The sequence below is a fragment of the Dipodomys merriami genome, unplaced genomic scaffold (assembly GCF_024711535.1).
Source record: "Dipodomys merriami isolate MVZ:Mamm:240054 unplaced genomic scaffold, mDipMer1.0.p SCAF_4111, whole genome shotgun sequence".
NCBI classification, from domain to species: Eukaryota; Metazoa; Chordata; class Mammalia; order Rodentia; family Heteromyidae; genus Dipodomys; species Dipodomys merriami.
In genome coordinates this window covers 1,494-12,957 of record NW_027205729.1, presented here as the reverse complement: position 1 = coordinate 12,957, position 11,464 = coordinate 1,494, and the positions used below count along the sequence as shown (strand labels likewise).

Sequence of the window (11,464 nt, the reverse complement as noted above, 5' to 3'; positions counted from 1 at the left end):
AAACTTTGAAAAGTAATTTGTATTAGATCCTGGAGTTGACTTGAAGAATTCTCCTACATCTTTTGACACCCAGTTAGGTCTCTTGAGAAAGAGAAAACATTTTTAGTGCATGTTTGATTATGGCCATCTCTTTTCTTAGAAGGTAGAAGATAACACCATGCCAATTCGACGGGCTGTGAATTCTACCCGGGAGACTCCACCCAAAAGCAAACCTGTTGAAGGAGAGGAAGAAAAGCCAGGTAGTGTAAAGCAGGCACAACTAAAGAAGGCAAAATATTTATTCTTTTATTTGAAGTATTCCATCAATCTTTGAATTTCATTGCAGTTTTTCCTCAGTGCTGAGTGTTATGGGGGAACTTTTAAAGAAAGAAGCTGTAAGATTGCATTTTCTCTCTTACTCGTTCTTGGAAGGTGAAGTATAACGTTCTTAGTATTGAAAATGAGCATCTTTGTCTGAAGTCATTGAGTTAGAAATTAGCTGGGCGCCAGTGGCTCATACCTGTAATCCTAGCTACTCAGGAGGCTGAGATCTGAGAATCAGGGTTCAAAGCCAGCCCGGTCAGGAAAGTCCATGAAACTTATCTCCAATAAATCACCAGAAAACCAGAAGTGGCACTGGGGCTCAAGTGGTAGAGTGCATGCCTTCAGCTGAAGAGCTGAGGGACAGCACCCAGGCCCAGAGTTCAAGCCCCACGACCAACACAAAACAAAAAAGAATAAAACAGGTGTGGAGAGAAAATTTAGTGGACAGTACACACATATACATCCCTCCCCCCCCCACCTCACCTCAAGAAAGAGAAGAAAATTATTCAAAGTCATTTGTTGTTCGTTTTATTTCTGTGCTAGTCCTGAGGCTTAAACTCAATGCCTGGGTACTCTCTGTGATGTTTTGTTCTCAAGACTAGAGTTCTGCCACTTGAGCCACAATGTCCAGCTGCTGTTCATTTTAGAATTCACCTGTTAAGCAAAACACTGACCTTTTCTTGACTAGGAGAGTGCTTCTAATATATCTACTTGATACAGTTCTCACCTGATTGTTTAGAACCAGATGTCAGTTCAGAGGAATCTGTCTCCACTGTAGAAGAACCAGAGAATGAAACTCCACCTGCTACATCTAGCGAGACAGAACAGCCCAAGGGGGAGCCTGAGAAGGAAGAAAAGGAAGAAAACAAGTCTTCTGAGGAAACCAAAAAGGAGTAAGGAGTTGTGCCTTCTTGGTATTTATAGATAAGACTGTAAAAGTACAGTAGATCAGACTATATCACAGTATTGCTATATGCTAGGTACGTGCTGTTTGGATAAACTTTTCAGAATTATCAGTTGAAATGGTTTTATGTAGTTACATGGCACTTAGAATTTGTAGTGGTTAGCAGAGCCGTGCTTTCAGTAATTAATTATCCTTTCCTATCTGCCTTGGAGTATGTGTTTGTGTATAGAATCCATTGTGCAAATGTTGAATATTTTAAGCATTGTCAAAGACTTAGAAATGAGGGGCTGAGAAGGTAGCTTAGTAGTAAAGTGCTTGCCTTGCATGCATGAGCTCCTGGGTTTGATTTCTCAGCACCACATAAGCAGAAAAAGCCAGAAATGGCACTGTGGTAGCGCGCTTGCCTTGAGTGGAAAAAGCTCAGGGAGCTGCACACTGGTGACTCATGTCTGTGATCCTGGCTATTCAGGAGGCTGAGATCTGAGGATCGTGGTTCAGAAACTTAGGAATGAAAGACAACTATTAAAATCTGATGTAAAAGACATGTCATTTTATCCCTGTCTCTGTGCTAGGAATGACTTATTTTTGTTGTGCTTATGTAGAAGCATCACAACAAGCCATTATTAAGAGTGACTTGTAAACCTCTGTGTACTCAATCAAGTTTTCAATTGAAGTTGGTTCAGAGCAACTAAAGGCAAAATTTACAGTCAGTCATATGTATCTATAAGAAGTGATCCAATCTGTTTGAATTTTTTATTTATTTCGCATGATAGCTTATAGTGTTTGGTGTGTTACTTTCACATTTGTTCATGAAAGTTAGAAATTGCTTTTTAAATAAAACAGGAATAGCTGTAGCTTGTACATGTAATCCTCAGGGAACCCTATATTGTGTTTCATAGGCAGAAGTAAGGTCTGGGATTTTTTAGCAGCTATGCTATGTTTTAAAGTGTTATGGTACACATATTAGATTTACTGTTAGATCTGTGATTACTTGGAATAAAGTAATGGTCTTATAAATTGTTTGAATATGCATGATCTCATAGTAGTAGTTAGTATTACAATAATTTTACACCTGCAGTGACTGAGACATCATTACTTGCTAATGTGAATGAATCAGATAGCTAGTACTAGGTGTTACAGCTAAAATACAAACCTTGAATTCTGTCTACCATAGATTGCTTGCAATACTCAATACAGTGTACATGCTTTGTAAAAAGTTGCTGTACTGTATGGTTCAGTGAATAACGGCAAAAGAACTCTGTACTTGTTCAATATAGATGCATTTTTTTCCCCAAATATTTATAATTTCTCATTTTAGAATCCCCAAATTTGAAACATGTGGGCATAGAACATAGACTGTACCTTTTTCTTGAGTTTCATCTTGTTTAATAAAAGTTATTTGTTTTAAAGTGAGAAAGATCAGCCCAAAGAAAAGGAGAAGAAAGTGAAAAAAACAATACCTTCCTGGGCCACCCTTTCTGCCAGCCAGTTAGCCAGGGCCCAGAAACAAACCCCAATGGCTTCTTCTCCACGTCCGAAGATGGATGCAATCCTAACTGAGGCTATTAAGGCAAGTTTTCATTTGAAAGGGGTCATCTTAGATTAGTCCTATTCATTTAAAAATGGTATATTTTGTTCAGACATCAGCAGAGCAAATCTTGCTTTGCTTCCTAAAGGAGACTTAAATAGATGAAAACCACAAGAGATGCATGTTTTTCTAATATAATTACATTTGATGAACAGTGTTGTTTTTTTTTCAGAAATCATTTACTATTAATTATTTTCAATTTATCTTTAGAAAATTTTTAAAATTACTTTAAACTAGCTTTACAAATATTACAGTATATTCTAATCAACAGAAAAATTTTAACTCTTTGTTGATTAAGTATAGTTTTTGAAGGCTAAAAATTTTAATTCTTTCAACAAATACTTATGGACCACTTTTCTCTCAGTCAACCAGAGACTTAAAGCAAGGTCTTTCCTCTTACAAAATCTAATTGTTACTAGAGAACAAAATAACATTAAGTATATTTGTTTAAAAGTAATATCTTCAGTGCCATTTGTACTGAGCCTCTTGATATTTATAAACCTTACTGTTCATACCTAAACTAAGAAACTCTCTTCTAAGTGCACTATTTTGCTCATCCTGTCTGTTCCAAAATAATAAATTTACCTTCCTTATATGGCTTTATGACTTGGCTACAATCCATTGGCTTTCATTAGCTTATGTTGTCATACATGTTAGTTTTTTTAAAAAAAATTTTAAGGCTTGGGGCTGGGAAGTTGGCTCAGTGATAGAATGCTTGCCTCGCATGCTTGAGGCCCTGGGTTCGATTCCTCTGCACCGCATAAGCAGAAAAAAGCCGGAAGTGGCACTGTGGCTCAAGTGCTAGCCTTAAGCTGAAGAGCTGAGGGACAACGCCCAGGCCCAGAGTTCAGGCCCCACAACCGTCCCTCCCCCCCCCAAAAAAAAATTAAGGCTACCTTCAAATCTGTTACCACCTTTATTATTTAATACGCATCTTAGTACCCCCTCCCCTATCTTCCTCCAGACAAGCATTCTACCACAGAACTCATTCCCAGCCCAAATCTTTCCATTTAATTTGTGTTATTTCACATGATCAATTGATAAGAGGAATAGATCCTTCATTTTGGGACCCTTCTGAGTCAGGATTGGGGACAGATATTCAAATAATTTTAACCAAGAGTGGTATGCATAGGAAGGAGCAGCCTGGTTGTAATTTCAGATTCAAGAAGAGAGCACTTTCACATGAACTGTCAGAGATTTCCTTCAGACCTCTTCATTCCTTCAAGGCTCATAGGCTCTCACTTAATTAAGAAAACTTTTCTTCCTGTAGTAGCTTTCTTGAGATCTTAAGATCTCTGTTCTTTGTGTAGCCTCTCAAGGATTATACTTCATGTCCACTCAGCCTTGGTTTGAAGGAACATGGTTATGGTGAACATAAAGAAGGATCTAAAATTTTAAAATAGTGAAACAAACGTGCCTATGCAGAATAAGATTTTTGTGCATCTATGTATGTATACACATAATTGTATGTACCTATGTATATATTCCATAAGTATTATAAATGATTATTTTAGAGCACTGATAGTATTTTATATGTCAAACAGGAGTCCTCATACCTACTCCCATGTCTGTCAGTTTGGTGGAACAAAAGATTGATTATTTTAGCTTTACAGAGTTCTTTTTTGCTTAATTTTCTTGGCTTTGTGTTTTCTTACAGAATCAGGAATAAATAATAGATTATTAATAGTTCAAAGATAATTAGTGAATTTAGTGACCTATATTAACATGATTTATATAGTACTATCTTTTCTGGTCCATCTACTCTGAAGGCTTAAAATTAATATTCTTCATTATTGTAAATATGCATAAAATAGCATTCAACTAAGTTTATTAAATGAGAACAGGTAACTGCTAAGTTTAGTTTGCAGATGATTCATAACAGGATTAATGGATAACCATGAAATAACTAACAGGTGCTACTTTTCTGTGCTTCAAATTTTAAAGCATGTAAGAACAAACATTTGCTGCTTTTAGACATAATGAGATACTTAATTCTTCTGTGGACATTAGTAGATAAGATGGAAATGGAAAAATTGCATTAAATTCCAATAGAACACCTCAATTTTTACTCAAAACCTCCCCTTAAAATTTTACCAACTGAGCTGGGTACTGGTGGCTCACGCATGTAATCCTAGTTTCTCAGAAGGCTGAGATCTGAGGGTCATTATTTAAAACCAACCTGGGAAGGAAAGTCCAAGAGACTCTTATATCCAATTACCCATCAGAAAAGTGGGACTGTGGCTCAAAGTGGTATCACTACCCTTGAGCAAAAACTAGCTCAGGGACAACACCCAGGCCCTGAGTTCAAGCCCCACAACCAATTTAAAAAAAAAAATTAGCCGGACATCAGTGGCTCACATCTGTAATCCTTGCTACTCAGGAGGCTGAGATCTGAGGATCATGGTTCAAAGCCAGCCCGGGCAGAAAAGCCCATGAGACTCTTATCTCCAACAAACCACTCAGAAAACCAGAAGTGGCGCTGTAACTCCAGTGGTAGAGTGCTTGCCTTGAGCTGAAGATTGAGGGTTAGCACCTAGGCGGAATTCAAGTACCACAACTAACAACAACAGCAACAACAAAAATTATACCAACTGCTGCAGTGTGGCTCATGGTAAAACACCTGCTTAGCAAGGGTGAGGTCCTGAGTTTAAAGCCTTGTACTGCCCCCCCCCCCCCAAGGTTTTACCAACTGTGCCATCTGTAAACCCAGCTTTATTCTTTTTGTTCAGACTATGTTTTCTGCTAACACTTATGGGAAACCTGCAGAAGAATTGTTACAGTGTGCCAAAATTCTCTCTTCATTAAATAGGCTAGACAGATAATCTTGTAAATGATAGAATGCTCTGTGCTACCCTCATTTTGATGCTAAAGATCTATCTTTTAAGTTAGGTGCTATGATTGATACCTCTAATCCTAGGATTACAGGTGGCTGATATCTTAGGAGCAAGGTTTTGAGCCAGCCCAGGCAGAAAAGTTCTTTTTTTTTTTTTTTTTGATCATGGGGCTTGAACTCAGGGTCTGGGTGTTGTCCTTGAATTTTTTTGCTCAAAGCTAGCACTCTACCATTTTGAGCTGCAGCTCCACTTCCAGTTTTCAGATCGTTAACTGTCAAGTGTCTCATCGACTTTCCTGCCAGAGCTGATTTTGAATCATAATCCTCAGATCTCAGCCTTCTCAGTAGCTAGATTTATAGGTGTGAGCCAGCCACCAGCACCCAGCACTAGGAGATTCCTATCTCCAACTAACCAGACAAGCAAAACTAGAGGTATGGCTTAAGTGGTAGAGTGTCGGGCATGAGCAATAAAGCCAAGGGATAGCATAAAGCCCCAAGTTCAGGCCCAGTTACACACACACACACACACACACACTCTCTCTCTCTCTCTCTCTCTCTCTCTCTCTCTCTCTCTCTCTTCTCTCTCTCTCTCTCTCTCTCTCTCTCTCTCTCTTTCTCTCTCTCTCTCTCTCTCTCTCTCTCTCTCTCTCTCTCTCTCTCTCTCTCTCATTGTAGAAATAGTTCATAATTATATACTTCTTCAAAGCCAACGTGAACTTAGGTGGACTGAAATACTGTTCATTCTTCCTTAACCATGTTAATCTGTTATCATCTCCAAAATAACATAGAGTATGTGTCAAGTTCTCTAATAGAAAATAAGTAATATATATGGCTTGATAAATCTGTTTTCTAGGCATGCTTCCAGAAGAGTGGTGCATCAGTGGTTGCTATTCGAAAATATATCATCCATAAATATCCTTCTCTGGAACTAGAGAGAAGAGGCTATCTCCTTAAGCAAGCACTAAAAAGAGAATTAAATAGAGGAGTCATCAAACAGGTACCACACAGCTTTTAGAAATAAGGTTATTTCATATAGCACCTATGCTTGGTCCATTTTTAGTAATATTAGGCTCTGTATGTATTTTGTTGTTGTTTTTGTTGTTACCAACAAAGGTACATGGTATCACAGTACTCCAGATAATAGCCAGATTTCAAAAATACTGGTGTCAGTTGTATTTATAATTCATGTATCTTCTAAGGAGCTGAAGCAATAAGATAGTGTTGATTTTTTTACTCCAGCTTATTGTACTCTTACTTGGATTTGCTACAGGGCCTACTCAGGCTTGAAATTGTGTAGCATTGAAAATGAGTAGTAGTGTTAAGACAATCCTATTACTGTAATAGCCAGAAAGAATAATTGCTTTTGTCTTAGGTTTATAAATATTAAAACTTAACTTACACAACTAGATTTGTTATTTCTCAGCCTTGTAAATAGTTTCATCCTGATAAGGAGCATCAAAGAAACCTGAATGCATTGACACCCTAGAACCAATATTGAGCTTGGCATAATCTGTGTTACCTTACACAGTTCGTAGTTCAGTCAGAATCAGAGAATTCTAGGGCAGGGGTATAGCACAGTGGTAAAAATCTTGGTCTACCCTTTCTGCAACCAGTTACCACTGTAGCCAGGACTCTGGCCCTAATTAGTGTAGAATTTTATGCCATTCAGGCATTTAAACTGCTTATATGGAATGTATGGCTCAAGTAGTAGAGTGCCTAGCCGAGGACAAGGCCCTGAGTTCAACATCCCAGTATCACCAAAAATAAGAAAAATTCTGTTAAGGAACTTTAGTAAATACTTAATTTCAAAAGTAAATATTGAGCCTCTCTTATATCAGGTACTATGAGAGATTCAGCAGTGAATAAACCATATCCCCTTCTGTCTTTTGGTTAAGGATTTTCTAAATGTAAAGATGATATTTAAATAGTCTTGCCAGACGCTGGTGGCTCATGCCTGTTGTAAGCTACTCAGGAGGCTGAGATCTGAGAATTGTGGTTCAAAGCCAGCCTGGGCAGGAAAGTCCATGAAACTCTTATCTCCATTTAACCACCTGAAAACTGGAAGTGGTGCTATGGCTCAAGTGTAGAGCATTTGCCTTGGGTTGAAGAACTCAGGGGAAATTGCTTAGACCCCAGAGTTCAAGCCCCATGACTTAGTCTTTAAAATTATCATTCATTAATAGGTCTTACCTAGCCAATATGAAAACCAAAGATGACATACCCCTCCCATGTCCTAAGTGCATATCAGCACAGCCTCTAGGCTACATTTCTGCTTTGCCTCCATAGACTTGCCCTTGTTTCCATGCTTAAACAATTAATGTGCTAAAAGTATTTCATCTTGATTATTAATTGGTAACATTTATCCAAGTAAAACTGGTGTTTATGAATCAACTTTTAAAGTTCTAAGAAAGTGTTTTCACCTTGCCCGTGTAATTGTAACCCCTCTGTATGGTATTTTCACAATTAAAAAAAAAAAAGAAAGTGTTTTCATATGTGGAAATACATGGTACAACATGCCATTATGTGTGGTGTCTAAAAAATTATTATATAACTTTAGCATAAGAAATAAACTATAATTAGAAAACTAAGTGATGGCCTGAGACTACATAGGGTCTAAACTTGCCAAGGAGTTGTCTCTTCGTGAGACTTTTGTCCCATCACTTCTGCAGGACATTTTTTGTGATTTTATTTTTTTGTAGGTTTTTGTTTTCTTTTAGACTCAACCTAGTATCACGGTGGCATTCATCCCCAATTCTGAATTTGTAGAAATGAAAACTTAAAAGGGTTAACCAAATTGTTTAGTATTGAGTAATTAGATGGTATCATGGCTAGGATCACACCCTGTCTTTGGTTCCTATTCTTTTTTTCTCTGAAGACTTAAACAGCTCTTGTGTGATATTGTATAATTCCCTTAGTCTTAGCAGAAAACTATAAGCATGAATACTGGAATGATTTAAATAAAACTTAATTCACTTTAGGTAAAAGGAAAAGGTGCATCTGGAAGTTTTGTTGTGGTCCAGAAATCAAGAAAAACACCTCAGAAGTCTAGAAACAGAAAGGTAAGAAGTCTCTACTAAAGTTTGAGCACCAAAATACTATTACTACTATTGAGTGGCTTCTGAGTGCCTAGCACAATGCAAAGTGTAGCCTTTCTTTCAAGTTTACAGAGCTAATGAAGAGAATAGCTAGTGTGCAAGCCCAGTATTCTAACCCAGTTAATCCAGTTAAGTGCCTGGTGTTGAATTTATAAGCAGCTATATAAATTATACTTTTTCATGAAATATCTTTTAAAATTGAGGAGATATATGAAGAACAGTTATTTTTGTATGTGTGTATGTGTGGTTGTGGGGCTTGAACTCTGGGTCTGGGCACTGTCCCTCAGCTCTTCACCTTGAGGCTAACACTTGAGCCACAGAGCCACTTCTGGTTTTCTGGGGTTTATTGGAGATAAGAGTCTCACGGACTTTCGTGCTTGGCCTGGCTTTGAACCTCAATCCTCAGATCTCTGCCTCCTGAGTAGTTAGGATTACAGGCATGAGCCCCTGGCACTCAGCTTGAAGAACAATTCTTAAAGATCCCCAAACTATGCTCCAAACCAACTTTTATTCTCATTTTTGTAAATACTAATACCTTCTCAGAATACAATTTCCAAAATATTGTTACAACAATAAAGTGGAGTACTTAGTATTTTATTTGTCAATAATTAAAATAATGGTAATTCTTCTGTAACTTTGTTTTTACCAAAAACTGAACATTTTCTTTCTTTCTTTCTTTTTTTATTTTTGTCGGTCATGGGTCTTGAACTCTGGGCCTGAAAGCTATCCCTGAGCTCTTCAGCTCAAGGCTAGTGCTCTAGCACTTGAACCACAACATCACTTCCGGTTTTCTGGTGGTTAATTAAAGATTGAATCTCACGGATATTCCTGCCTGGTCTGGCTTTAAACTGCAATCCTTAGATCTCAGCCTCCTGAGTAGCTAGGATTACAGGCGTGAGCCATTGGTGCCTGGCTGATTTTTGTAAGAACAGTCAGTTCTTTTTTTTTTTTTTTTTTTTTTTTTTTTGGTCCGGTCAGGGGGCCTAAAGTCTGTGCCTGGGCGCTGTCCCTCAGCTCAAAGCTCAAAACTAGCACTCTACCACTTGAGCCACAGCGCCACTTCTAGCTTTTTTCATTTTGCTTATGTGGTGCTGAGGAATGGAACCCAGGGCCTCATGCATGGAAGGCAAGCACTTTACCACTGAGCCACCTTCCCAGTCCCCCTGGCTGATTTTTATACTTTTTAAATAGAACTTTCTAATATAAACTGAACATTTAAGTAGTATTTTTTAGTGACTTCATATTGAAGCCTAAGAATAAGTTAAGGTCTTTATTCTTCCTTTTTACTTCTATGTATATTCTTTACTCCTTTGATCTGATTTTTTTTTTTGCCAGTCCTGGGGCCTGAACTCTGGGCCTGGACGCTGTCCCTCAGCTCTCCAGCTCAAGGCTAGCACTCTACCACTTAAGCCACAGCACCACATCTGGCTTTTTCTGCTTATGTGGTGCTAAGGAATCAAATCCAGGGCCTCATACATGCAAGACAAGCACTCTACCACTGAGCCACCTTCCCAGCCTCCATCTGAAATTTTTATCTGTAAGAAATTGCCAAAGATGTTGTCCTGCCATGTTGCAGAATAAAGCCCTGAAGTGATTGCTTAAAGTGGAGGAGAGTGCATATGTACAGACCAGCCACCCACAGTTTACACCATTGTGGTTTGAAGTAGGAAAAATGATAGTTTTCTATTTGTCAGCTAATTTGTCAGTCAATGGAGGAAAGCCTTTAAGTTGGAAACATAATGAACTGAAAGCCCTACATTACATAATGACATGATTTTTAATATTTCAGAAGAGTTCTACAGTATATCCAGAGCCACAAGTAAAATTGGAGGATGTGCTCCCCTTGGCCTTTACTCGCCTTTGTGAACCTAAAGAAGCTTCCTACAGTCTCATCAGGAAATACGTGTCTCAGTATTATCCTAAGCTTAGAGTGGACATCAGGTATTAACCATTAAAATACGATGCTTTGTTGTTGTTGTTGTTTTGCCAGTCCCAGGGCTTGAACTCTGGGCCTGGGCTTCTTTTGCTCAAGGTTAGTGCTCCGCCACTTGAGCCATAACACGACTCCTGGCTTTTTTGCGTAGTTTCTTGGAGATAGAGTTTCATAGTTTCCTGCCCAGGCTGGCTTTAAACCATGATCCTCAGGTCTCAGCCTCCTGAGTAGCTAGGATTACAGGCGTGAGGCATCAGTGCCCAGCTAAAATATATTTCCTTTAGGCTCTTCGTAAGAAGTTAGTTACAGGGCTGGGAAGGTGGCTCAGTGGTAGAGCGCTTGCCTTGCATGCTCAAGGCCCTGGGTTCGATTCCTCAGCACCACATAAGCAAAAAGAAAAAAGCCGGAAGTGGAGCTGTGGCTCAAGTGGTAGAGCGCTAGCCTTGAGCTGAAGAGCTGAGGGACAGCGCTCAGGCCCAGAGTTCAGGCCCCACAACCGGACCCAAAAAAAAAAAAAAAAAAAAAAGAAGTTAGTTACATTTTCAGGAAGAATCCGTATTCTTCCTGAATATGTAACTAAAGAATATGTAACTAAACATTGAACAAAGCTAAACATAAAACTCGTTTTCAAAAGTTTTATTTTTTACTTCATAAATGCCTTATTTTTTTTTTTTTTTGAAATCCAAACCAGTATTCTTTTATAAGATCCTTATAGAAGGCTAGCGGCATGGCTCAAATGGTAGAGTGCCAGGCAAGTACAAGGACCTATTTTCAAGCCTGTGATGTGGGGGGTGGCAACTGCAGGACA

The 11,464-nt window shown here is 38.5% G+C and overlaps 1 protein-coding gene across 1 annotated transcript; it reads left to right on the top strand.

Moving 5' to 3' along the window:
• Positions 1–65: 65 nt before the first annotated feature.
• LOC138807130 (heterochromatin protein 1-binding protein 3-like) lies at positions 66–10,664 on the top strand (the record flags this gene model as incomplete). Its single annotated transcript, XM_069992694.1, has 6 exons — positions 66–239; positions 1,043–1,196; positions 2,618–2,777; positions 6,482–6,625; positions 8,607–8,687; positions 10,513–10,664. Coding segments are annotated over exons 1-6 (773 nt in total), but the record flags the coding sequence as incomplete, so codon positions are not given.
• Between the last annotated feature and the right edge of the window lie 800 nt (positions 10,665–11,464).